General features: G+C 36.2%; 6 protein-coding genes across 9 annotated transcripts; 2 read left to right on the top strand and 4 right to left on the bottom strand.

Moving 5' to 3' along the window:
* Positions 1 to 866: 866 nt before the first annotated feature.
* On the bottom strand, positions 867 to 5,881 carry LOC111779171 (E3 ubiquitin-protein ligase PRT1). The gene is made up of 7 exons (XM_023659252.1): positions 5,569 to 5,881; positions 4,593 to 4,621; positions 4,329 to 4,508; positions 3,058 to 3,381; positions 2,682 to 2,885; positions 1,957 to 2,051; positions 867 to 1,582 (listed from the first exon to the last, which is right to left on the bottom strand). Exons 1-7 carry the CDS (start codon positions 5,739 to 5,741, stop codon positions 1,190 to 1,192), a joined length of 1,398 nt encoding a protein of 465 aa, XP_023515020.1. The 5' UTR covers positions 5,742 to 5,881; the 3' UTR covers positions 867 to 1,189.
* Positions 5,882 to 6,816: 935 nt separating this feature from the next.
* On the bottom strand, positions 6,817 to 9,260 carry LOC111778049 (desumoylating isopeptidase 1-like). Its single transcript, XM_023657660.1, has 5 exons — positions 9,156 to 9,260; positions 8,696 to 8,788; positions 8,520 to 8,617; positions 7,482 to 7,798; positions 6,817 to 7,409 (listed from the first exon to the last, which is right to left on the bottom strand). Exons 2-5 carry the CDS (start codon positions 8,702 to 8,704, stop codon positions 7,024 to 7,026), a joined length of 810 nt encoding a protein of 269 aa, XP_023513428.1. The 5' UTR covers positions 8,705 to 8,788; positions 9,156 to 9,260; the 3' UTR covers positions 6,817 to 7,023.
* An 856-nt stretch (positions 9,261 to 10,116) lies between these two features.
* On the bottom strand, positions 10,117 to 13,606 carry LOC111779156 (probable serine/threonine-protein kinase PBL25). The gene is made up of 5 exons (XM_023659232.1): positions 13,465 to 13,606; positions 12,485 to 12,690; positions 12,184 to 12,373; positions 10,726 to 11,117; positions 10,117 to 10,515 (listed from the first exon to the last, which is right to left on the bottom strand). The coding sequence occupies exons 1-5, from the start codon at positions 13,604 to 13,606 to the stop codon at positions 10,117 to 10,119; spliced, it is 1,329 nt and encodes a 442-aa protein (XP_023515000.1).
* Positions 13,607 to 17,367: 3,761 nt separating this feature from the next.
* LOC111778903 (pentatricopeptide repeat-containing protein At3g61520, mitochondrial-like) lies at positions 17,368 to 20,139 on the top strand. Its single transcript, XM_023658906.1, has 2 exons — positions 17,368 to 17,462; positions 17,691 to 20,139. Exon 2 carries the CDS (start codon positions 17,771 to 17,773, stop codon positions 19,616 to 19,618), a length of 1,848 nt encoding a protein of 615 aa, XP_023514674.1. The 5' UTR covers positions 17,368 to 17,462; positions 17,691 to 17,770; the 3' UTR covers positions 19,619 to 20,139.
* LOC111778904 (uncharacterized protein At4g13200, chloroplastic-like) lies at positions 20,058 to 22,342 on the bottom strand. The gene is made up of 3 exons (XM_023658907.1): positions 22,034 to 22,342; positions 21,267 to 21,421; positions 20,058 to 20,484 (listed from the first exon to the last, which is right to left on the bottom strand). Exons 1-3 carry the CDS (start codon positions 22,185 to 22,187, stop codon positions 20,266 to 20,268), a joined length of 528 nt encoding a protein of 175 aa, XP_023514675.1. The 5' UTR covers positions 22,188 to 22,342; the 3' UTR covers positions 20,058 to 20,265.
* Positions 22,343 to 23,185: 843 nt separating this feature from the next.
* Positions 23,186 to 26,811, top strand: LOC111778349. Of its 4 annotated transcripts, XM_023658121.1 has the most exons (3): positions 23,209 to 23,296; positions 25,195 to 26,402; positions 26,502 to 26,811. In XM_023658121.1, coding segments are annotated over exons 1-2 (1,188 nt in total). In that variant the 5' UTR covers positions 23,209 to 23,295; the 3' UTR covers positions 26,382 to 26,402; positions 26,502 to 26,811. The 4 variants fall into 4 exon arrangements, with proteins under 4 accessions (XP_023513891.1, XP_023513890.1, XP_023513888.1 ...); XM_023658123.1 differs by having other exon boundaries at positions 23,186 to 24,631; positions 25,195 to 26,811; XM_023658122.1 differs by having other exon boundaries at positions 23,188 to 23,296; positions 24,405 to 26,811.
* The last annotated feature ends 218 nt before the right edge of the window (positions 26,812 to 27,029 follow it).

Below are 27,029 nucleotides of genomic sequence, written 5' to 3'. Positions count from 1 at the left end.
TTTAAGCATATCAATAAGTGGAAGGAAGTCCCTAACGACAATGTTCTCGACGCGACCCCAGGTCAGGCGGGACTACCCGCTGAGTTTAAGCATATCAATAAGTGGAAGGAAAAGAAACTTTATTTAGGGGTCTTAGTTAGTAATCCAAATTATCTTCCTTTGAGACAACGAAACTTACCTCTCATCTCATTTGGTCTCTTCATCAAAATTTAAATTTACAAAAACATGTTACTTTTCTTATTTAAAATTTGTAATATTATTTTAATTTTAAAAAATAACCCATATGATTTATTATTTTAATCGATCAAACTATATGAAGTATATTTAAAAAAAATTAAAAAAAATTAAAAAAAAAAAAAAAGCTTTTAGCTAAATTTAGGGCTTTAAAATGTACCAAAATTTGTAGTCATTCATCACACAAACCTATGCAAAATACAAAACGTCAAGCTCCTCAGAATTTTCCCTCCAATTCTTTCTCTTAATGTATTATATTTACTAATATGCCAACATTTACACTTTATAAAATTTTATATTTATGAAATCACCATTAATTTTAACCATATATAATAATAAAAACTTCATTTAAAAATTATCGAGAATAACTTTTAAAATATAATCAAATGTGTACTTGAACATAGCTCAACTCGTAGGACATATCCTCCCTGTCTGAGATGAGGCTAACTTGAGCATAGCTCAACTCGTTAAAACATGTCCTCTCGATCGAGATTACTGACACACGTTTGAACTAAAAAGAAAATATAGAGGCTGTATTACTCGAGTTTGTAACTCGAGTAAGCATGAAAATATTTTTGTTACCTGGGCATCACAATAGGAAACAATTCTTGACACAAGAACACACCAGAAACTATAGAAGAACTCATTTTCCAAATTTGGACAGAAAATGTCATATGAATGAACGCAGCATACATACCAGAAGTTGGGTGTTGCTATTTAACAAGAAACCAGCCCGAGGTGCCTGTCCACTGTCTGTACATATTGAAGAAGAAGCAGCTGAAAATTGAAGATAAGGGATCCTTTTAACGCCTATTCTGTACAAAGATGAGAAGTTTTTAACGCCTATTCTTTTTATTCGGCATGGGAACAAACAGAAATTTCAGTTTATAGACCATCTAGACACCAGAGTAAGAGATCATTCCAAGAACCAGAGTCTTCTATAGATTTCGACATTTTAGGTAGGTCGAGACATATTTTGATCAGTTCTACTGTCATTGGAGTTTGTCTGAGTTCTAACATCGACATCAGAATTGTCCTCTTCGCTCTCACGAGCATCGCTAGATAGTTCGAGAATAGCGCCAATGTCCTCTGAGCTTTCTGAACCTTCATCATTAGCAATAATAAAGGTTGTAGAACCTTCCTCTAACATTATTTCTGTCACTATCCTCGACCTCATAGTTGAAAACATTGTAGGAAGTACAAGCTTAAACTTGTGCTCTGGTCTATGTTGTTGGTTGAACCGACCGGGACGCTTCGAACGTGTATTATAGCATTCACCACAGAGGTCAAAACCTACTTCCTCGAAACAATCCTCGCACTTGTATCTATCACCAATGATGGGATACATCTGCAGTGTACAATAAGAGAGTACTATCACTAACCAAATGATTTCTTTCTTGAATAAATATCCTTATTTGTACTCAATAAGATACCATAAAGTTACTCTTATACATAGCATCGGCTACAAACCAAAGAGTTTGTTATAATGAGATGGAGTGGGATGAAATGAACGAAGACAGTTTTTAGTAAGTTTAGGCTCGAGTTCGAGTGTTCAAGAAGAGGGAGGTTCCATGTGCGTTGAATACTTGAAGTTGTATTGCAGTTTTTCTATCTTTTATGTTTCAATATTATTCTAACTCGCTGTTTGGTTATATCTTTTATAGTTCAGCAACAAAGATCTCAAACAGTATGAGAGGAATGATAAAAATAAAAGGAAATTACCCCACACGAATCGCATCCAACGGCAGGATGCACTTTAGAAGCAACTTCGTCCCATCTTGGTAGACCCTGTCCCTTCTTACCCCCTTCACTGGAACCTGGACGCAAATAATAAACTTAAAATAAAGCAAACTGATATTATACAGACTAATTTTGTATTAATGAGAATACCTTGATGAATAATTTTCACTATTGTACAGCAACAATATGCCATCAAGCATTTTAATTACATTTCTACACTGATCCGAAGGATTGAAGAAGAACAAACTTGTAAATTACACCATCATTTTCTATCCCTATATGTGTACAAAGTTTTGTTTTCCTGATCATAGAGACAGGTAAACATTGAAATAAAGAAAATTGCATCACTTCGATGATCATATAGACATACCGGAAATTTTAGATGGTCTATCTATTCCAGCTCTTACGACAGTCCATGTTAAGGCCTAGTATGCATTGGATAAGGCATCCTACTCAAACAATTCACAAAGCAATTTTCCTACAAGCTCGAACACATATATAGTTTGGACAACTAAACTACCTTCATTCCGCACAAGTTGAGAATGAACAGAAGTGCAAAAAATACACGAACTAGAAATGAAGAAGCAAAAAAGAGAAGTAGCATGAAATGAAAAGCACGCACTACAAGCACAACAAATGGACTAATCTAAGATCACGAATGCTATAATATTGAAGCTGATAAATTAAGCAAGTGTAAATAAACGTACAGGAAGTTGGACTCTCATGCTTGAAAGTTTCGGCTAGTTTAAGCTGTACTGAGTCACTTCGAAGCTTATATTCTTCAGGAAGTTGTTCCTTCAAAAACTGATCAAGCTCCAAACAGACATTTGGAAATCCCCTTGGTTGCAAAGACTGGCAAACTTGACACTCAAGTGTCTCAACTCGCAAGTTGATACAACTCTCACAAAATGCTGTAAACATAAAAATAAGTTCTATTGCAACCTTTCTGGCATTGAAGTCAAGATATTTTGGGAATGGTATTAAATTTGAAATACCGTGATATTTTAAATATTACTTTTAGTATATAATTGAGGATAGAAAAAAATGCAGGCCCACAAAGGGATGAAAAGAGATTATATATACCATGACCACAGTTAAGAACCACTGGACGGAGGAGCAATTGGGTGCATGCTCGACAAAGCACATCGGCAACTGTAACCGTCTCCTGGTTTTGAGTATTTTGACCGTGAAGATCTCCAAGAGAATTGAGGATTTCAACCGAAGCAGATCGAACAACTTCAGAATTTTCTTCTAATATTAATTCAGCAACAACGTTGTCATTTTTTGTATTTGCATTCATCTCACCATTAGCAGAATCTTCTAGGTGTTCAATCTTTTCACCAGCTCGGGAGCCACATGCAAGGGAATCATATTGTGGAGAGAACAGGCCAAGTTTCCTTTCCTCTTCTGAAAATGGAATAATTTAAATGAATAAAACAGTAAAAAGAGAATGGTACAGAAGTGAACTAAAAGATTAAAATATCTCTGCCCAAAAACTAGAAAAATCAGCCATGAACCATTATTCATTTGCATTAAGGAAATTATATTTGCACGAATATAGTTCCACTTATTAAATAATATATTTGAGATTCACTTGAATTTCAACATAAACATCAAATGCATAAAGTAATGAATCATTTGTGTTTTAAATTATTTTTTTCAATATGGAACATAAAAAATGTTGAAGGAATGACCAATATTTGTGTAATTCCTAACCTTAAGTTAAGAGATATTTGTGCCACTAAATAGGGTAAGTAGTTGACCTCTCAAATGTATTTCTATACCTAACATCTAGGGATTTATTTATATTTGTGTTTTTCCATATGAGATTTCATTCATCGCATTTACGCCATGGATAGAGATGCTGCTCAAATCTATGAATGAAGATCATGACCAAAGCCATGAAGCAAGAAGGAAAAATTGTCATTGAATATGTCAATGTCTTACAAACATTGTGGCCAGAACTCAATTATTATAGGATATTCGAGATGAATTGTACTACATATATCTTAATTCTGAAGAAATTTATCGAAACAGATCATGTCTATGAATTTTTACCAGGTCTCTACTTAATTCTGAAGAAATTTATTGAAAGCAGATCGTGTCTATGATTTTTTACCAGGTCTCAACAACGAGTTCGACCAAGTATGTCTACAAATCATCAAAAGAGAGAAAACATCCTCCCTAAAAGAAACAATTCCCCTTAATCAAACATACGACTAAAACATATAAATCATTCTCGAGTAGTCGAAAAATTATATTGGCAAATCATGGCTGTTTGTTTTTAACAGCCATGATTGCAGCTATTGAAGATATTATTACACAGTGATAACAGCAGAAAATAGAAAGCTCACCTAGTGTTTGATTTTGCCTTCTCTTATACGCCATAGGGTACATCTTCAGGATCAATAGGTGAAGCATCTCACAGATGGTTGGAAAGTGATAATATGGACGCCTACAAATTGGACAGTGGGACTCACGAAAACCATTCATGGATTTGTGCACACACCAAAAACATGAAATATGACCACAAGCTGAAATAGAAGAAACCAAAAATTAACAAACAGATGGCAACTCTCAAAAAAGGAAAATTATGGTAAGCATTTAATTATACTCACAGAGCACTATTGGCTTGTAGAGAAGATCCCTGCAATTCACAACCAACTTAAATCAGCCACACATGTAAGAAGGAACTTATAAAAACAAATAGTAGTAAGAACAAAGGATGGACTGCATCTTTTTTTCCTCTGACCGTTTGCTTCTTGTTGGGATAGATTGTTTATATGCTTCAATCTTTTCTAGGCTTGGCCAAAAAATTGAAAATACTTTTTGGGTTGGTTCAATCTTTGCTGGGCTTGGCCTAAGGGACTAGAAGAGCTCCCAACCTATTAAAGAGGGTTGGTAATCTCTCGTCTTCCTCACTATTGACCTCTAGACAAAATGCATAAAAATGAAAAGGCAACTACTAGTACATTTCGTCCAATTATGCAAGATATCAACCCACCTAGGTAGATTTTGGGCCAGAGGAGGAAAGGCTTCCCAAACTGGAACTTTTTGTATGCACGATTTTATAGAGAAGAATAGCCTTCGTATTGAAACCTTCAGGAACTCTATATCTTAACCATGACATATGGGTTTAGAGCGGGTCCTAGACAACCCAAACCAATAAATAGCCAATCGGTTCTGGAATACGCAAGGCAGTAAGATGGCGAGATGAGGCTATCTCACCGGAAATCGGTTCTTTACCATTTACATTGGTCAAGTTCAGTCCTCCAGCCATTAAAAACGACTACCAATTCAAATCACAAAAAACTAGGGCAAATTCCGGGACGCCATTGACAATAACTGATTATTCTAATTCCTAATCTCATCGATAGAACATCTCAACAATGCAGGGCACGCACATGCATATCTGCAAACATGAAGCACCGATAGAACAAAAAACAAAATTCCTAATCCTCAGAATAGGAAACTCCATGCCAAACAAATTGAAATAAAGCAACAAGTATTAAACAATAGCAATCAGAAATGATTCCAACATATTTAAATCCCCCTAAAACAAAAGACAGAGAGAGATAGAGGAATAGAACTCACAAGCAGACACAGCAGAGAAAAGCGTGAGGAATGTCGTCGGAGTCCACATCGTCAAGCATCTTAGAATCAGCCATTGACAAGGTTCTGGAGAAGGGGAGAGAGACGAATCTTCTGAAAAACTGGGGAAAAAATCGGAGGAGAGAAAAGATAGGGCGGCGAACAGATAGAAACATGAAAATGGGGGATTTGTGATTCACGGAATAGAATCAAATAGCAGGCTGTAATTGCACTGTTCGATTACCAACCAAAATCAAAATCAAAATCAAAATCAAAATCAAAATCAAAATCAAAATCAAAATCAAAAATCAAAATAATTGTCCATCCTTCGTTACCATTTTTAAGATGATGATGAGATGTGAAGCCAACGCCTTATAGTTATGCTAACGGCAATTATTAATTAATAATAATATCATAATTAAGATTTTATTTTTTAAATTAAGAGAAACAAGAAAATATCAAGGTGTCTATTTTATGGAAATATCTTACGCCCATGGTATTTTTAGAATATTATAAATATATAAAATTCATTAAAAAAAATATTTAATTTCTATCTTTTTAAATAATTAAAAATTATGGTTTACATTTTTATTACATACCATAAATTTTTTATAATATAATGAAAATGTCAACTTTTAAATCCATAAACGCATAAAAATATGATATATAGATAAAAGTTTAAAAATCTCGAGTCGAATAGTTGAAATGGACAAAGTGTTTTATTTCTAAAAAATGAACATGGATGATGAAAGTCCTACATTGACTAATTTAGAGAATGATCATGAGTTTATAAACAAAGAATACTCTCTCCGTTCGTATGAGACCTTTTGAAAGAGCCCAAAGCAAATAAGAGCTGTATGAGACCTTTTGAAAGAGCCCAAAGCAAATAAGAGCTTATACTCATTGTAGGTGTTCGTCTAACTCGCTAAAGTGATGAACTTATAAAATTCTCAATTTTAAGAAAATACTAGATTTATAAAATAAGTATTAAAATTTATGTTTATTTATTATTATTATTATTATTATTTTGGGAAAAAAACAAGGAAACTCACGTGTAAAAAAAATCATAAAATTTATTTCTAAAAAATTAAATAATCATATGAAATTTAAAATTTTAATTTTAATAGCATTACTTGGATAAATATTTTCCTTTAGGCAGCAAAATTGTTTAACATATTTCTTATATGAATTAAATAATCAAGCAAATTTTTTTTTTTTTTTTTCTAACATAGAAAACTAAAAATGGAGTTATTATCGAAATGATCTAAATCTTTGTCTCCATCAACTGGTATCAGACTAAGAAAGTTTGTTTTACAACTGCCAGTAACAGAATGATATGGATTCTCGTATGGTTTTGAATGCTGTTGGGTCATCTTAAAACCCACACAAAAGTAATACACCTCTTATCCGTAAACGTTTCAATTGAAAATGAATGAAAATGTGCACTAGCTTAGCTAGCTAGCCCTGTGACAAGGCCGCAGCATGTCCATACTTCTGCATCACTCTTTTTGTTGCCAATGCTGCCGCTTCGCTCGCACGCAGAGTCCCCGTTGCCATGATCGCTGCAAATTCTCGGCCAATTTCTTCCTGCACCTTGCTACGAGCATCCCCAAGTGAGTCAGCAGTTCCATTTGCTTTTGATTTCTGTGGCCCTGCACCCATTGTCTTCTCAAGTGGCTTGGCATCAGATGATGATCTAGTGTTATTTGACCCCGACCCCGATGGTGATGATCTAGGGACGTTGGCTGTTGGAACTGACCGACCTACTGAAGTAGGATTGAACTGCGGGGCCATCGGAACTGCACCTGCCTTCAATGTATTTTCCAGGTTCTGAATCATAGGCACTGGACGAGAAATGATATTTGTTAAGCGAACACGAATAAGAGATCGAAGCATGGTTACTTAAAATTACTTACATATGAGGGCGCCCATGGGACTGCTCATAACTATGTTGGGGAGGTCAAGAATGTAATCAGGAATGGTAGCACCAACTAAAAATTGTGCAACTTCATTACTGAAGTTGTTGCAGTTGTGTGAGAGTAGACTATAGGTTTCGGCTGTGTACCGAGGACTAATTTCCTGCAAGTACGTCTCAAAAATGTCCTTCGGAACGTGGGTCATTCCTAAATCTATCGTCCGAATCGGTTTTCCATACGGGGTTCTTCCAGCAGGATCATGTTGAATACCTCCACCAAAATAATATTCATTGCCATACACAACAACTCCTGTGTGCCTGCCAAAAGAATAGGAAATAATTTTCTACCTAAGTTTCTATCAATTATCAAATGAAGATCATGAAGAAATAAAGTGCCAAAGCCTAAACTATGTTACTAGCATGCATTAGTAGAAGTTCAATGGAGCCAACCATAGACAACTCAACAAAGTTTTAAGTTTTTCAAAAAAACTAGTTGCTGATCCAGAACTTCAAGCACTGCACAAAAACGTGAAGGTTTCAAGAAGCGAAGTTGAAAATTGTGCTGGTTTCCGGCAACTAAATGTAATGGGATCAGGTAGTTGTCTTATAAGAATAGTCGAGATTCGTGCAAGCTAGCTCAGAAACGCACAAATATTAAAAAAAAAAATTGAAAATGTGAAGGTTTCAAGAATCAAAGTTGAAAATTGTGCTTGTTTCCGGCAACTAAATGTAATGGGATCAGGTAATTGTCTTATGAAAATAGTCGGTATTGGTGCTCACAAACTCACGAATATCATAAAAAAAAAAATTGTTTGTTCCCTTGCGAGTTCTTTATGGACTCAAACTTTCTCGAAGAAAAGTTCAAATTCTTAGCCAAATTCCAAAAACAAGTGTGTATGAACTACTATTTAGTTCTTTAAATTTGACTAGCTAACAAAACGAATAACATAAAAGCCAAAAACCAGATGCTTATCAAACCATTATTAGCATTCAAGGTATCAGGCTATCCCTTTCTAATGAACAGGGCGTAATGACTTACCATATGGCCTCGATGGGTCTCCCAAGGAAGGCAGTGGACAGCTGCCGCGCTAGACCTTGGCTCAAGTCATAAACATTCAAAGTGACTTTCTGACCCTCCTGAAATAAACCCATAATCAGCTTCCAAACAACACAAGCCACAAATTGAAATGAATTAAAGGTGTTAGTCTTCATTACCTCAGCCATAACTCCAGCGTTTAAGCAACAGTTATTCTTATTATCTTCAATTGCTCAAGGAAGCAAAATCAGCAAGAATCAGAGACGGATAACCTACGCAAATCATAGAACAACAGAGCCAAGCAAATCACCAACGCATCAAGACATATTTCTCCCAACATTATCAAGAGAACCGGAAACTCAAAATTATCGTTAACGTCATATACTTCTTCCAATTCAAAATATAGGGCAAATACAAGAAAAGATCCGCATTGTGATCCATTGAATAATTATGCGTTCTAGAGAATTCCATGGCTGAAAAAAGCCCCAACTCCGATTCAAATTCAAAAAATCCCAAATGAAGGGAAAATTAGAAACAATTGTGAAAGACCGACCAAAAATATTCCGAATCAAAAGATGAAATGCGAAATTGATCAAAAAAGAAGAACAAAATTGATCAAAAAGCGAGAGAAAGACGAACCTGAGAAGCAAGATCGCGGAAGAGAGGCGATGTCTTGGCTAGAAAATGCAAAACGTAAGAACGATTTGTTCGGTAGAACTTGGAAACGCATTTATTATTGGAAAAGTCGACTGGACCATTGGAATTGTCTTCGACTTTCTAGAATCTACCATTCCACCGTTCTTTCTTTCCTTGAAAGGCAAGCGTTTGAAAAGTCAACATTTAATGACCAATTGATTTTATACTAATTTTACGTTGACTTAAAATAAAATAATAAATAATAAATAATAAACTAAATATTCTTGAATTATTAAAAATATATATCTTTTAATTTTATTATCTATATATATAAGTCTTAATTAGTGCTTTGTTTTTGTTTAAAATGAGATATTTATATAATCTTATATGAAACGAGCGCTGACCGTCTTTGTCTAAAGAATCTCGATGTTGTGAGAACTTTTTACGACTCTTTTCTAGATAATCTTAATTCTTAATCTCGTTACACCTTCTGACCCTTTTTATTTTATTTTTTTAACATCATAAGAATCACAAAAAGAACGGTAAAACTCAATCGATGAGCTCGAAAATAAACATGAATCAGCTGTCGAGGTGTTTAAAGAAGTCGTCTCGACCTTTATTTTAGAAGAAACTATTCGACGAGATCATTACAACTCCACGTGAAACTATTTCTGTCTCCCACATGTAATGGGAGTCGTCTTCGTAGGATCAATCTCGACTATCGATTACCATCAGATTGGGCCCTTGAAAAGTTCTCAAGGAGTAATGGTACATCAACCGAAACGTAACTTCATTAGCTAAAATAATTATAATCTCGATCGAAAGGTCAGAGCTTTGAATTCTTAATCCTACAATTACCCTACCCCGCTTTTACCGTTTTTGTATCTCATCGTCACATTGTGGAGAATCCAATACTATACATGTAAAATCAACACCACATTGTGCATATCTGTTCTTAACAAATTTACAAGGAAGAACAACTTCCCCGGCGCGAGGCGGCGGCGGCGGCATTTTGCTTGGAGGAGGAACCCCATTCGATGGCTTCGGCGACTGCTCGTTGGCGTGCCTCGGCTATTTCCTCGTCGTTGGATTTTGATTGATTGATCAAATTTTGATCAGATACTACCAGTGAAGGGTCATCGATCGACGACAACGACAAAGACGACGAGTGCATGGCTTCTGCACCCAAGAAGCTAAGAGCCGTGACGACATCGCTGATCAATGGTCGCACCGTCGCTTCCTCGTGGAGGCACATTGCAGCCACCGCGACGGCTTGGTTTAGAGATCTCACAGTGAAGTCCCTACCCAAAAGAGGATCTGCCAGGTCCATGAATTTAGTTGGTTCCTTGAATATTGGGCATGCCTGCATGCATGAAAATGAAATATGTTCGTTTACGTTGTTGGATGAAAGTCTCACATCGGCTAATTTATGGAATGATCGAGTTTTGAGGAGCTCAAAGCAAAGCTACGAGAGCTTATGCTCAAAATGGACAATATCATACCATGGTAGAGAGTCGTGTTCATCTAACATATGTAATGTTTTTTTTTTAATCATGTCGATTCAATGGCTTACCCAAGCGACCAGGTTTTGCTGGTTAGCTGGACGAGTGTCGTCGATGACTCTCTTGCCGGTGATGAGTTCCAACAAGACAACGCCAAAGCTGTAGACATCTGATTTGAGAGTGAGCTGGCCTGTTCTTTGATACTCGGGAGCACAATATCCATAGGTTCCCATAACCCTGGAGGAAACATGGGACTTGTCCCCGACAGGCCCAAGCTTTGCGAGCCCAAAATCCGACAGCTTTGCATTGAAATCATTGTCCAATAGAATGTTTGATGCTTTCAAATCTCTATATATCACAGGTGGGTTGGCTTTGTCGTGCAAGTACTCTAGCCCTTTTGCTGCTCCCAATGCTACTTTCATTCTTGTTGCCCAATCTAATGCCTTCCTATCCGCTGGAAGGTCTATGCCAAATCATTAAACACAACAACTCGTCATTTGTTTGAAACGATAATGGAAAATAAATGTAACAGCTCAAGCCCACTACTAACAGATATCGTCCTCTTTGACCCATTACGGTTTTAAAACGCGTCTGGAGAGGTTTACACACTCTTATGAGAAATGTTTCGTTCCCTTCTCCAACCAATGTGGGATCTCACAATCCACCCCCTTGAGGGCCAGCGTCCTCGTTAGCACGTCACTCAGTGACTGTCTCTGATACCATTTGTAAGAGTCCAAGCCTACTGCTAGAAGATATTGTCCACTTTGGCTCGTTACGTATCGCCGTCAGTCTCACGGTTGCAAAACGCGTCTAATAGAGAGAGGTTTCCACACCTTTATAAGAAATGGTTTGTTCCCCTCTTCACCAATATGGGATCTCACAATCCACCCTATTGGGGCCAACATCCTTGTTGGCACACCGCCCCATGACTGACTCTGATACCATTTGTAAGAGCCCAAATCCACCGCTAGCAAATATTGTCAACCTTACCTTTTTAAAAATGCAACTACGAGGGACAAGTTTACACACTCTTATAAGAAATGTTTCGTTCCCTTCTCTAACCGATGTGAGATCTCACAATCCACCCCCTTGGGGGCCAGCATCCTTGTTAGCACGCCACTCAGTGACTGTCTCTGATATCATTTGTAAGAGCCCAAGTCTACTGTTAGAAGATATTGTCCACTTTAGCTCGTTACGTATCTAATAGGGAGAGGTTTCCACACCTTTACAAGGAATGTTTCGTTCCCCTCTTCAACCGATATGGGATCTCACAATCCACCTCATGGGGACCCAGCATTCTCGCTGGCACACCGCACCGTGACTAGCCCTGATACCATTTATAACAGATCAAGCCCGTCGCTAGCACATATTGTCAACCTCACAGTTTTAAAACGCATCTACGAGGGAGAGGTTTCTACACTTTTATAAGAAATGTTTCGTTGTCTTCTCCAACAGACGTGAGATCTCACCGTTAAAAACAGCTTAACTATGAAAGATTGAAAGGGTTAGGTTTTATATATGTTTATTACCAAGTAGATGATCTTCTAGAGATCCCAAAGGCATATACTCATAGACCAAGAGTCTTTGATCACCATCTGCACAATACCCAATGAGATTGACAAGGTTCTTATGGTGTAAAAGGCTTAGCATCAAAACCTCCACAAGGAACTCTCTATTCCCTTGCAGTCCATTCCTATCAAGCTGCTTCACTGCTACAACCTGTGACATGCCAAAACTACACTCTTTGATACTCATCTATAACGTCGTCTTAAAATAAACAAAATGATTATCAAACGAGGAAAACGGGAGACGGGACGATGAATATGGTACCTGGGAAATTTTGTCGAGTTTGCCTTTGTAAACTCTCCCGAACCCGCCCTCTCCGATCAGACACTCTTCGCGGAAATTCTTCGTGGCAGTGGCCAGCTCTCTGAACGTGAAGGTTTTTGCTGCAATGTTGTTCTTTCCTCCAATCTCATTCTCTTTCTCTGCTTCATTTTGCACTTGGTTTCCTTTTGTATTATCTGTACATATATGTAAACTTGGTCATTTTTAGAAGCTCAATGAATATTTACGGTCAAAGATATCCTCGTCAGCCTCACGGTTTTTAAAACGCATATGTTAGGGAGAGGTTTCCACACCCTTATAAGAAATGTTTCGTTATCCTCTCCAACGAATGTAGAGGCTATTAGGAATCACGACTCTCCAAATTGGTATGATATTGTCCATTTTGAGCATAAGCTCTCATGGCTTTGTTTTAGAATTCCCCAAAAAGACTTCGTACCAATGGAGATATCATTCTCTAAATTAACAAATGTGGGACTCACTCCCAACAATCCTCAACAGGGGCCAGCGTCTTCGTTGGCACACAGCCTGGTATCTAGCTCTTATACCATTTGCAATAGCTCAAACCTACCTCTAGCTCTGATACCATTCACAAGCTTACAAGAAATGTTTCGTTTCTCTCTCTAGCCAATGTGAGATCTTACATAATATGACCTTCAATCATTCCTACGTCCTGGGAGGATAATGGGGTTGGGTTTAGGACATGTCTTTCCATCTCGGTCAAGAATTCCAAATACGATCATTACCCTATTTCCACAAATGGGGTTGGGTCGGGACGCCTTTTCCATCTCTATCCTTAACGAGATTCTCAATCTCTATTACTCTATTCCTATCCAATTTCCATGAACGGAATCGAATTGGGAAGCCTTCTCCATCCTCATCCTCATCGAGACTTTCAATCTCTATCACAACCCGATTTACGAATTTGAAAATTAACAAGAAAATTCAAAAGAAGAAGTAAAAATGACCTGAAGGAGGAGCAGGATGATGATGTTGTTGTTGTGGTTTAAGGCTGCGAGAATGCAACGAAACAGATTGTTTCCTTCTACAATTCTTTCTTCTTTTGGGTGCTTTCCCGTGAGACGAAAAACATGAAAAGCAACCCATTATTGTAATAATCTTCCTCCCACAATCTCAAAAAACCATAAAAATATCATCTTTTTAAACCCCTTGTGGGTATCAACATCAAACCAAATGGCCCCTACAACCAATGGATGAACTGCAAATTGCAGGCTCGGCAAGGAACAGAGATACCCAGAAGGATGCTTGAACGAGGAAGTTAAGGAGAGAAGGGCTAAGAAGGAGGAAAAATAATTTATAATTTTTGTTCTTTTGGTGTTTCCATGAAGGTTGGAGGAAACAAGAGTTAAAAAAAGACACCAAATGATTGCCATAAAACAACTCATACTCCGACGTGTGAGCCATTTTAGGGTCTATCTTCCTGTTTTGTTTGACTATCATACTTATTTTAGTTCCATTTCGTTCATTTTAATCCTTATCGTTTAGATCGTTTGGAAGATCGTTCTTTCTGTCAATTAGTTGAACTGTAGTTTAAATCTTATAATTTTTGTACTTCTCGTTTGTTTCTATTATCTAAATATTTAATATCAAAGTTTTTGTCGAGATATAATACCCTACTCCAATGCAAGATAGACAGATATATGACCCTCGTTAATATCATGAGTATCCTAATAATTCATAAGTTAATAGCGTGACATCCATTATTCAAACATTATTAAATTTAAGATTATATTAAAAAAATATTAAATTAAATTTATGTGATGTATGGCTACATAATGCATTTATTTGAGGTATTTTTTTATTTATAATATAAAGAGCATGGGGTTCCACGTTTTGTGGAGGTCAACGTTTGGAATGCGTTGACCTACAGTGATTCAACAAGCATGTCTTTGATTTGCAACGTTGGCCACCCGATTTTTTTTTAATTATTTAAGAATAAAAATTTGAATTTTGAGAAATTAAGTCGATAATTTATTATTTTTTAAATAATTTTTTTTTAATAAAAATTATATTAAAAATTATCCAATAAATTCCTGTCAAAATAAATGAAAATTTTTGCGAGAATAGAGAATGAAATAGGTGGTAGAGATGAGAACAGGGATACGGAAGTCTCATCTCGATCCCCACCTCACTTCATGGATGCTGCTGAACTAGTCGATTCCAATTTTTTTTAACTAAATAACCCTCGAACTAATACAAATATAAAAATTAGACCCTAACTTTTAATTATAAAAAATAAACCCCTAACTTAGAATATAATGATAAAAAGTGCCCTCAAAATTTGAAAAATTAAACCAAAAATGAGTTTGGTATCATATTTCATATCAACTTTATTGGAAAATGTGTTTGAGAAAAGAAGACAAAAACAAAAGGGTCCTCTCTCTCTCTCTGCCCTGTCTCAGTGCTGCTTTATATTAATCTTTACAAAACTTGTCACATTTTAGATTAATCTTTCATATATTATATGCTTTTTATTTGTTTAATGGTTCTTAGATATGTATAATATATGATTTAATCTCTAAGATATGATGAGTTTAATCCAAAGTATCATCACGAATATATGCAAGAAATAAAGGGCTATTACATACACATAAAATGAAAAAAACCAAACAAATAAACAAACTAAAACCACCAAACCTCTGCAAACGTTTGTAACTTTCTGTTGTGTCTTTAGTTGGATATAGGGTTTGGACCACTTGGAACTTCATGGGCTTCGGCTCCGAGCTCTCCGGTCGTCACTGGGGAGTTTCGGAGTCGAGATTCAAATGGTTGGACGGCGGTGGAGGCGGTGGAGAGAAGACGGTGGCGGTCGGCCGCCATGGAAGGGGATGAAGTGAGGGTTAGAAGGAGGAGGAAGGAGAGGAAGAGAGAGAGAAAGTGAGCTGATGAAGATTGTTTTTGTGTAGTAGGTGCCATACAATGGTTCAATCTCCATGAACCACCATCAACACCAACCTATGAAGGAAGAGAGGGAGAGGGTGAAGAAGCTTGTAACTAAGAGAAATAGGGTTTGTAAATGTCTAAGAACCAAAAAGAACAAAAAAAAAAAAAGTATAATATTTGGAAGATGCTTTAAATGGGGTTGAGTGAAAATACAATAATGCCCTTGTACACACCATTTTTTTTTCGTGGGGACGGATAAATATTTAGGGCAAGAATTACGTCATCGAGAAAAGATCGTTAGAGTTAACTATGTAAAATAGTGTAGCAAAAAATAGTTATTTATCGGGCCGTTTGGTTTCAAGGCAAAAGGCCTGCTATGTTCCCGTGATGTCATTAGAAATAGTCGAGTAAAACGTAGTTTAGTCTAAAAAAGTATTATCTGGCTCGAGATAGAGTACCATTTTGTAATTTTACATTTCTTTATTGTTATTTTATAGTAAAAAGGAGAGTTATACTTTGACCAACTTTAAGGAACTTTTCAATTTATTAAAGCTAAATATACTAATTTTAATTTGTTTTTCAAAAGGGTAAATTACCCTTTTGCCCATATACTTAAGTAAGAGACGATAAGAGATGGTTTATTCCATTTGGCTTCTAATAAACTATTAAAAAAAATTGTCCATTAATTAAAGTTAAATATACCATATGGTAAGAATATAATTTTCAATGGTATTTAAAATTTTAAAACGATATAAAAGATGAAATGACCTTTTTGCCCCAAAAATGGTAAAAGCTAGACCTCCAATAACCCCCATTTTTTTAACTTTGAAAACTTTCTACTATGGGTTAAAAAAGGAAAGTTATCTTTTGACCAAGTTGGATAGATTTTTCAAATAATGGCTATTCTTTTATCTTAGGTAATTCTTAATTTACTTTTTAATATTTTAAAATCATTAAATTTATCCTTAATGCATATAAATTTCTCAATTTAGCATGTCACTTTATTTATTTTTTTCAAAAAATGAATTTTATTTAATTTTTATTACATTCTCAAGATTTTATTTTTTAAAACTTTTAATTAGTTTTAGACTCATGATTACTTGTAATAAATAAATAAATAAATAAATAATATATATATATATATATATTTGTAAGTACAAATAATTAAAATAATTAGTGCTAAAAGTTAAAAATGGACTGAAAACAAACATCGAGCCAATCAATGACCAAAAGTATTCTTACAAAAATGTTATAAATGCCTTTTCTTTTGAAATATTAATTTTTAAAATTAGTTTAAATTAGTCTCTGCCCATAATTTCCATCTTTATCTTATTTATTAATTTTTAATCGTGAGAAAAGTAAAAAGACCCCTTCTTTTTGAACGATCTTATGGGTATGAACTGAAACAAAATCGTGTTAGCTATACAGAGAGTCGGGAGGAAAAGGGAGAATTTTTTCTCCCTACTGAAATCGAGTCATCGAGTTAGAGAGACAATAAATTACATTTCTTGTCCTTGTCTCTAACTCCAACCTCACTTAATTTCATGAAATATTATTAGATTTATTAAAATATTTTTATTTTTATTATTATTATTTTTTGAATAGAAACTATGTATTAAAAATTATTTGATATATATAGGCGAATTCCTACCGTTTAATGCTACATTTGCAAATAAATGAGAAATTTTTCGAGAATGAAAAATGAAATAAGAGATCATATCTCTGTTCGAATGTTGTTTATTTAAATTCTTAAGAGACGCTTGGGGAGTGGAGTAGGTCGAGTTTGACTGAATCACTGTAAAACTACTGTGTCATATTTTCTAACTTATTCACTCGGGTTGCCATACCGATCCAACCGAATGAACATCCCAAATTAAACCGGGTCCTTGGGTCTAAGGAAAAAGGACCCTAATCTAAAAGGAATTAAAATTAGTATTAGTATTATGCCCTAGATATCAAAATCACAAACGCCCAAAAGGCGCTAAGTCTCTCTCAATTGCTCTTGCTCCCCTCGCACAGCCGCTGGCAGCAAACACCGGCTTCTCACTTCGGTGGACAAGTATGCTTTCTTCTCTTCTGGAATCTGAAGCATAAACAAAAAAATTCAAGAACTCTGCTATTCCATTACTTCAAAGAAGATTTGAGGACCGAGAATTCTATTTGGATCTCTCTCTCTCTCTCTCTCTCATTTCAACAATTCTTAATTATTTTTTTTTTTGAAATTATGTTCGAGATGATTTATCTTATCCCTGGAACTGATCGGCGTTTGTTGTCTTCTCCTTTCCAGGCCATTATTGATCTCCCTATTCGAGAACCCAGTTAACCGAATTTGATTTTTGAGCTTTACGAGACCTTAAAGGAGCAGAAATGGCTCACTCGACAGCCCAGAATGCTGTTAATCTGCTTCGGCGTCTTGGAAGGTCTGGCATGGTTGATAAGGCGCTTGCTGTGTTCTCTGAACTTGATCCACATAAGAAAAACACATATGTTCGTAATGTGATCATTGATTTGCTTCTGAAATCTGGGCGAGTTGATAATGCATTGAATGTGCTCGACGAAATGCTGCTTCCAGATTCGGAGTTTCGACCCAATGATATAACTGCTGATATTGTTTTCACTAAATTGTTGAAGATAAATGGGTCGGATTGGAGAGTCAAGGAAAATGAAATTGCTGGGTTGGTAGCCAAATTTGGTAAACACCATGTTGTTCCTAATCCCATTACATTAACCCAGTTGATCTCCAAGCTTTGTAGGAGTAGAAATATCGATCTTGCATGGAGTGTTTTAGATGATTTGATGACATGGAATGGTCTTAAAGATGCTGCACCCTGCAATGCGCTCTTAACAGGTTTGGGAAAGGAGAGGGAATTTGAGAAAATGAATTTGCTAATGCGAAAGATGAAGGACATGAATGTTCAACCTAATGTTATAACTTTTGGTATTCTTATCAACCATATGTGTAAGTTCAGAATGATTGATGATGCACTAGAGGTGTTTGAGAAAATGAAGGGCGAAAAGGAGGAGGCCAAGGCCGTTGCGCCTGATGCAATCACTTACAATACATTGATTGATGGGCTCTGTAAAGTGGGTAGACAAGAAGAAGGATTGCGCTTGCTGGGAACAATGAGATCTGATGGCTGTAAACCCAATACCGTTACCTACAATTGTTTGATTGATGGGTACTGTAAGGCAGGCGCAATCGAGCCAGCCCATGCGCTCTATAACGAGATGGTCAATGAACAAGTCGTGCCAAATGTAATCACCCTCAATACTTTAGTTGATGGAATGTGCAAGCATGGCAGAATAAGCAGCGCGGTTGAGTTCTTCAGGGAAATGCAGCAGAAGGGCTTGAAAGGAAATTCTGTTACTTACACGGTGTTCATTAATGCTTTTTGCAAAGTGAACAATATTGATAAGGCAATAGAATTTTTTGATGAAATGTCCAAAGCTGGATGTTTTCCTGATGCTATTGTCTATTATACTTTGATATGTGGTTTAGCCCAAGCTGGAAGGTTGGATGATGCCACCTCCGTTGCGTCGAGGATGAAAGCGGCAGGGTTTCGACTAGATCTTGTTTGCTACAATCTTCTTATCAGTGAGTTCTGTAAGAAGAACAAATTAGATGAAGCTAATGAATTGCTGGATGAAATGGAGGTGGTTGGAATCAAGCCTGACAGTGTCACATACAACACTTTGATTTCTTACTTCAGTAAAATGGGGAATCTAGAATTAGCCTTTAAATTTATGGAAAAGATGACCAAGGAGGCGTGTCTTTTACCGAGTGTCTTCACTTATGGAGCTGTGATTCATGCATATTGCTTGAACAACAATACTGATGAAGCCATGAAGCTTTTCAAGGAAATGAGCGCCACATCAAAGGTTCCTCCCAACACAGTGATATACAATATATTGATAGATTCTCTATGCAAAAGAAATGAGGTCAGTTCCGCTCTTGCTCTATTTGACGATATGAACGTTAACGGGGTTAAGCCGAACACCACAACATATAATGCTATTTTGAAAGGGCTTAAGGAGAAGAAATGGTTGGAGAAAGCGTTAGAAGTTATGGATAGAATGGTGGAACAAGCGTGTAATGCTGATTATATAACAATGGAGATTTTAACAGAATGGCTTTCTTCCGTGGGTGAAACTGCAAAATTGAAAAGATTTACACAGGGATACAAGGTTTCTGATTTTGCAGCCTCAAGTAGTTGAAAGGGTGAGGTGAGGTGATTTGTTTTGATTAATCGACATGCTTATTATGTCAAATATCTGAATTCTTAGCGTATTTAACGATACGACTTCGAGGGGAGGATTAGCAAAGGACCTGTTGTTCTTCTAGTTCAGCTGCATCAGGATCATAGCAAAGATGGTGTAATCAGGGACGAGTGTAATCAGGGACGAATTATGCTCTTCTTTTTGGATTATGATTAGTTTAACAATTAGTCCTACCCTTTGTAGTGTTATTATCTCAAAAACTCTCAAAAAGGAGGTGATGGTGCTTGTCGTTTGATCTATAACCAAAAATGGTGGTGCAGGACTTGGTTTGGTTCAGTCCGAAAATCTACACGAAATACATTGGATAGACATTTATTTTTCGAGAAGTTTCTTAGCTCTCTACTTGATCAAGTACCAAAAATGTAGGCATATTAAATTGACTATAACAGTCATTTTTAACTCATTCCTATATTCAAAATTTCAAATAATAATGTTACTAAACGGGTTGTGTTCGGTCACGTCAAGAATCTCATAAGATATCTGAAAGACGAACCTACCCAACTCATCATCAGTATATAAAGGTTACATTCACTATAAGTCTTCTATGTATAACAACCAAGAGAAATTGACAAAGACACAATTAATTACTCTTCGCCACCAAGAGGAGGATCCTGGTTCGGAGCAGTTCCTGAATCAGAGCCTGGATTCGAGAGTTGTTGTTGGTTGGTCGAACTAGTCGACGATGAAGCAACTTCGATTGTAGGCGATCTTATCGAAGAAGAAGAAGAGATCGGACCTTGTACTTCTTTGGCATCACGTGCTGCTTTTTCCTGGGCTTTTTTGGCTCTTTCTATCACCTCCTCCTGTACAAAGTTTGTTTCCAGTATGAATATGCCATTTTCAGCAATATTGAGCTTCTTTCACTTCAATCTAGTTTCAGAGGAAATTTAAAATGTTCTTAAGAGAACGATAATGCATGCATAAGGGAGTTTTCTTTGCTTTTACTCTTCGTACTCTACTCGGTCGATTTTAATCTCAAACTTCCAATCTCATCACAACGAAACTAAATCGAAAGCTACCCACGAGCCTCTAGCCATGAATTTTAGCCTGAAAACACTCGAAATGAATAAGAAAGATGCTAGAGCCACAGCAATTTTAAGCCATGCATCATGGTTTCAGTAAGTAAAAGCTTCAATCCAGGCCTAACCTACCGCTACACTAAAAAAGTTTTAGCTCACCCCTAGCTGATATTGTTCTCTTTTAGGCTTTCCCTTTCGAGTTTCCTCTTAAGGTCTTCAAAACGCGTCTGCTAGGGAGAGGTTTCCACACCTTTATAAAGAATACTTTGTTCTCCTCCCCAACCGATGTGGGATCTCACAGTTGTCTTCTTTAGCTGTTCTTTTTGTTTTTGTATAATCCACAGTACAAAAGACCACAATGCAGTGTCGTTTTCTCTTTTGATATCCATTCCTCGACAACTCTCACAAGACAACCACTTAAGACTCGACTAAGTTTAGTTGTCGAGATAACTCATAGGACATCGGATTTTAAGTTCATTAGTTGGTCAACCCTTTTATCATGTAAAAGGAAAAGTAAATTAAAAACAAAGTTAGGAAGTTCTATCATTAACTTCGGAGCATCTTACCTGGAAATCAAGAATTTGTTTTTGTTGTTCAGCTTGCAGCCTACCAATCCCACTCAAAACTTCTCCAATTGTTGACTCAACGCGCTCGGTTAAGGCTTCTGCTAAAGCTTTTCCTAAGAAAAAGGCATTTAGAACAGTCCTGCTGTCGCCATCACCTGCATCATACAGCTAGCTCGTTGAATGCTTGATAACAGTAACGAAACTGTAAGATCATAGAAACCAAAAAGATTATGTTTCCACTGTGATTCTACAGAATTTTCTTCTAATAAGATCAATATCATGTTCTTAAGATCATTACCATCCCAAAAATTCATTAAGCTTCCAAATCTTCAGCAAAAAAAAGAAAAAAAGAAAAAAAAAGTGCAACATTTCCTCCTGTAGAACGTGATAAATCTCATAAATTGATCCAAATTCAGAGTACAAAAAGGATCAAGGAGAACAAATTCCTACTCTAGAAAACTAATTAGCTCTTAATAAGGGGGAAATGGATACTAATCTTATAAAATCAGGCGAGCTTCATACTTAATAAAGCCATTGACAATATATCAAACAGTTTGTAGGCATATAATCAGATGTGAAATCCAAAACAAGTGTTCAATCTGCAAACAAAAATCAAGAAAAACGCAGAAATACCCTCAAATCTGAGAATCAATAGCACAGATTTAAACAGATTTCACCACTAACGCCTTCGTAAAATTCGCCAATAACTATGAACATATACCAAAACAAAACAAAACAAAAACAGAGTAGGCGAAGATTCAAAGTACCAGAGCTGCAACGGACTACGAATCTGGGAGACCCAATTGGTGAAATCGGTCGAAATTTGAGATTTGAAGGAGATGAAAAGTGGGTAATCTTTGGTTTAGAGTGAAGAATTGAGAAATGGGATGGGGAAACTGAAGGTGTAACCCCACTAGTCATTTCTGGGCGACGGGAACTGAAAAATGCGTGGCGTCACTTTCTCAGCGTTTCTCGCTCGTTTTCTTGACAGCCAAACAGAGATAAAAATGGGTACTTGTGGCTTGGACTGTATGATGTCAGCAACCCGGAAACGCCCCCTGATTCTTGACAAGAAGGCAACCACAACGTGGCTCACTCTGGATTATCCAATACCAGCTTCCATGGATGGGTTGTCTGAACCCTGCCTCCAATGACATTTTTTTTTCTTAATTAGGCTAAAATTAATTAAAAAATATAAAAAATATTCCTAAACTAATTTTAATAATATATATAATTTTTTTTAAAAATTAAAAATTTTATTTATTTCAAAAATACCCACTTAAAAAAAATCATTAATACTAATATTATTTTTAAATTGATATTAGTAGTCTTTATAAAAAAAAATTAAAAATAAGTTTTTATTGTCAATATATGGACGAAAGTCTACGACACCTCATATATTATTATCATTTTTTTTTAATGTTTAAAAGTTTATGAGTATTTTATAACATTATTTTTTGAATTTTTTTTAAAAAATATGAAATTCCTCTGGTAAGAAAATAATAATTTGTAGTTTTTGAAAATAGGTTATTTTAGAATTTATCTTTTTAAAAATTATTTTTGAAAATAAATAAGACAAAAATAAAACCAATTACCTAATGTATTATCATGGGGGTTTTCTGTATTTTTATTTTTAAAAACATAAACATGAAACAAAGAACATTTATTTATTTTCTTTTTAATTTTTTTATTTAAAAAAAAAAATATATACCAATGAATTTAAAGATAATAATCATAAATAAAATTTAAAATCGACTGTATTTATTTATTTAGTTTTTCTTCGTATGGCCCAGGCCCATAAAGTAAGCCCATAACTTTACAAGTGAAGTGCATCACCACCCAACCTTGTGAAACGCTGCGTTTTGACTCCCCATCAATGCGGCTAAGTCTGGCTATAAATATTCAAACCGATCCCCAGAGTCATTGTTTATGATCATCTCACCATTTTCTGCGCTATATCTCAGCGAGTTCTTCACGCAATCTTTACCGTCGATCCAACTCCGGATGAGTTCCATCAAATTCTGCTTTTAGTAAACCCTAATCTTCCATTTCTGCTATTGATGTTTCAATTTTAGTTTCCTGTTTTTCATTTCAATTATTTGTCATCCGGATTGGATGGGTTGCTGCTGCCCTTGTCTTTGATTCTGTGTTATTTCTTGTTGAATTGTTTGATTCCTTTGGTAATTTGACTTTCTCTTTGTCGAGGCTATAATTGGTTTGATTCGGGTTAGGGTTTGTTTTGGAATTGGGGATCTGCTTATTTGGATGGATTTGGTCTTTATTTATTTATTTATTTATTATTATTTTTATTTGTAATCATTATCCATTTATGTTCAATTGTTAATCAGGGTGGAAATTAAACGGGTTTATGATCAGAATTTAGGCATCAGAATCTATATCGGCCAATTTTCCTTATACTGCCTGAAGTTCAGCCTTGTTTTGGTTTCACTTAGAATTTTGATAGTAAGGGTGACGCTTTAAACTTGCTTCTATTTTTATAGAACATCGTAATTATGTGGGGTTGGGTAGGTTTCTTAGAATTTATTCCCCAAATCTAATTGAATCGGATGTTTTTTTATTGATGGGATAAAGGGGGTTTAAGGGTTACCAGGAGGGATCATCAGATGATTGATGTTATTGTGATTGCCTCCTGTGCCTTTTTAAACTTGTACAGACAAAAGGGGATGTCGTTGCTTTTGCATCTCCGCTCCATTTTTTCATATCAAAAAAGTTTGATGGAGGGGGGCATTGCCTTTGGAATCCGAAGATTGTGGGTTTGAATCTTCCTTCTTAGGAGAGTGATTTTTTCGATCTTCACATATGCCTAATTTTTTGGTTCGGAAAGTTGTTTGTTGATTTTGCATTGTTGCTGGTTTCTTGTTTGTGTTGACACGTTTTTGGCTGGGTTGGAGGGTTGGTAGAAAGACAATTGGCTAGGATTTTTGTGTTAATATATTTGGATGTTTTATTTGAGTTTTCAATTTTTGGCACCTGATATTTGTTTGAATGGGTGTTCTTATAATGGAAATACCAATAGTTGTTGAAATAGTTTTCTTTTTTGTAGTTGTTTTTTTTTCCTTAGAAATTGGGACTTTGTATTTATAACCATCAAATTTCTTTTACGCGGTATAAATGCAGGTCAAGGACTTGTACAGACCTTGGCGTCTTGGAGAAGTTGCTAATAGTTTTAGTCAAGGGTGTATTCCACCAATTACTACTACAGTTACAGTTCTTTGCTTTCAGTTTGTAGATCTGTGATTTTGCTTTAATAAAGACAAGAGTAAGCATTCTGTAGATTTGAATTGGTAGCACAAATAGAGATTGAGAAGCCTCCTGTAGGAAATATATAAGAGCTGCTTCTCTTGGTGAGTAATCATGCAATTGCTTGATATATTTTCAGGTGATATGCTATTATGTTAATTGTATCTTGCATGTAAGGCTACTCTCCAGCATTTGCACAGATAACTTATCATTCATTTATTTGAGGTTGTCTTTAAATTTGGATCAAATTTTTATGTGTTTACGTACAATTTATTGTTCACAATATGCATTTTGATAATAAGAAATGAAAAACTTCGACTTTGAAATGGGAAGTATTTGCATCAATGGTCATCCGCTCCTGCATGTTGCTAATAATTTTTTGTCTCTACTTCTACAGGTCCTCATTTAAGTTTAGAGCACCTTTTCTTTTGTATGCATTTGTGATTTATGTGTTGGTGGTATGATGTATTTGATCTTTTTCTGTTATATAATTGGTTGTTTTCTTAGTAATAATTGTGAGAATACTTTGTTTCTGTTTAGAAACCTTATAAACAAACACTTTCTTGTCAAAAATTTTTTTAGCGGTTTTCGTATTGCTTTTATTTTACTATAAGCATTGTGTTATTGCTGTCGATAAAAAGTGTTCTGATCAATTAAATATGCTTAGTGGTTTACCTAGCGTTCAAGATGGCTGGTGTGAAACGAAGAATTCATAATGATTCAGATATCCTTGCTATGCATAAAGAATTGGATGAAGTCTCCTGCCCTATCTGCATAGACCACCCACATAATGCTGTTCTTCTACTTTGCAGCTCTCACCACAAGGGTTGCAAACCTTATATATGTGACACAAGCCATAGACATTCAAATTGCTTTGACCAATTCAAAAAATTAAGAGAAGAAACTAGGAAGAGTCCACGCCTATCAAGTCCTTTACCTATGAATCCATATAGTTTTAGTAGCCCTCCTACAAACAACCTGGGTTTGAGCATTGATTTGAATGAAGTTGATGAAAACCAAAATATAAATGAAAGAAACACTGCTGCATCTCCTGGATTATCTGTTGTAGTTTTAGGGGATAATGGAACTGAAAATTCTAATAGAACTTTAGACACAACTGAGGGTGGAGATTTGGACACTGCTGGTTCTGGGTTCCTAACTCAGAGGGCTGAGCAGGAAGGTCTGGATGCTGGGAACTCATCTGAGTACTCAAATTTGAAGTGCCCCATGTGCCGAGGAGCTGTGCTAGGCTGGGAAGTTATAGAAGAAGCAAGAGAATATCTTAATCTAAAGAAACGAAGTTGCTCCCGGGAAACTTGCTCATTCTCTGGTAACTATCAAGAACTGCGCAGGCATGCGAGAAGAGTTCATCCGACATCGCGGCCTTCTGTGACAGACCCATCTAGAGAACGGGCATGGCGACGCTTGGAGCGCCAGAGAGAAGTTGGTGATGTTGTCAGTGCTATTCGCTCAGCCATGCCTGGTGCCCTTGTGGTTGGCGACTATGTCATCGAAAATGGAGATGGTATGGTGGCAGGTGAAAGAGACAATGGCACCAGAGATGTCAATGGGCCATTGCTGACTAGTTTCTTTCTGTTTCATATGTTTGGATCGGTTGATGGTGGTGCTCGAGAGCCAAGACCACGCTCAAGGTCGTCTTGGGTGAGGCGTCGGCGCTCTGGAGGAGGAATGATCGTACCAGAGCGTCAATTCCTTTGGGGTGAAAACCTTTTGGGAATGCAAGAAGATGCGGATGAGGATTTCCGAATATACATCGGAATGGGCGATGATGCATCACCACCTACGAGAAGGCGACGTGTAACAAGGCCTGGATCTGATGCAGATCAACCATGAGAGGAGGATCCTTCTTCTGTGGTAAACATCTATGACCTTGAGTTGAGGGAGATTTGTTCCCAATGGAGTGTGTTTCTTGTCGGTCTGAATGCCTAAAAAGGTTCACTCTTAACCCCACAGGCAGGCATCATAGCATCAAAACCATGTTGTGGGGCCGTGGGGTCGTGGGGGAACATCAAGAATTCACTTGGCCATCGTCTTGATGCAAAATACTGAGTCTGCAATCCTTTCATCATTTTTATTTGAATTCAAGTTTATTATATGAATCAAAGTCTGTTTCTAATCTTTGTATATAATGGGATTACGATATTTGATTTGTTCAATGGGTGTGATGGTGGCTTTATTATATAACCTGTCAAGTAGGCCTGCCTGCCTTATTTATTTATGTGGTTACTGAATCCTATGGAATATATGGTTGGAAGATAGCATTTGTCATTGTTTTCTTGGCAGGGCGATTACAAGATGGCTGCTTTATATGGGATATACAGGTTCAAAATATAAACCTTTTTCTAATTTTGTGTTCAAAATATTGAAAAAAATATCACTTTCAAAATGTTATTTAGTCAATATTTGAATGATAATTTCATCCAATTATGCCTAAAAAAATGGTTATAATTGATTGAAATTCATATTTGTACTTGACAAAGA

This window comes from Cucurbita pepo, chromosome LG17 (assembly GCF_002806865.2).
Source record: "Cucurbita pepo subsp. pepo cultivar mu-cu-16 chromosome LG17, ASM280686v2, whole genome shotgun sequence".
Lineage (NCBI taxonomy): Eukaryota > Viridiplantae > Streptophyta > Magnoliopsida > Cucurbitales > Cucurbitaceae > Cucurbita > Cucurbita pepo.
Note: the sequence above shows the minus strand (reverse complement) of the source record. Positions and strands in the feature narration are given on the sequence as shown.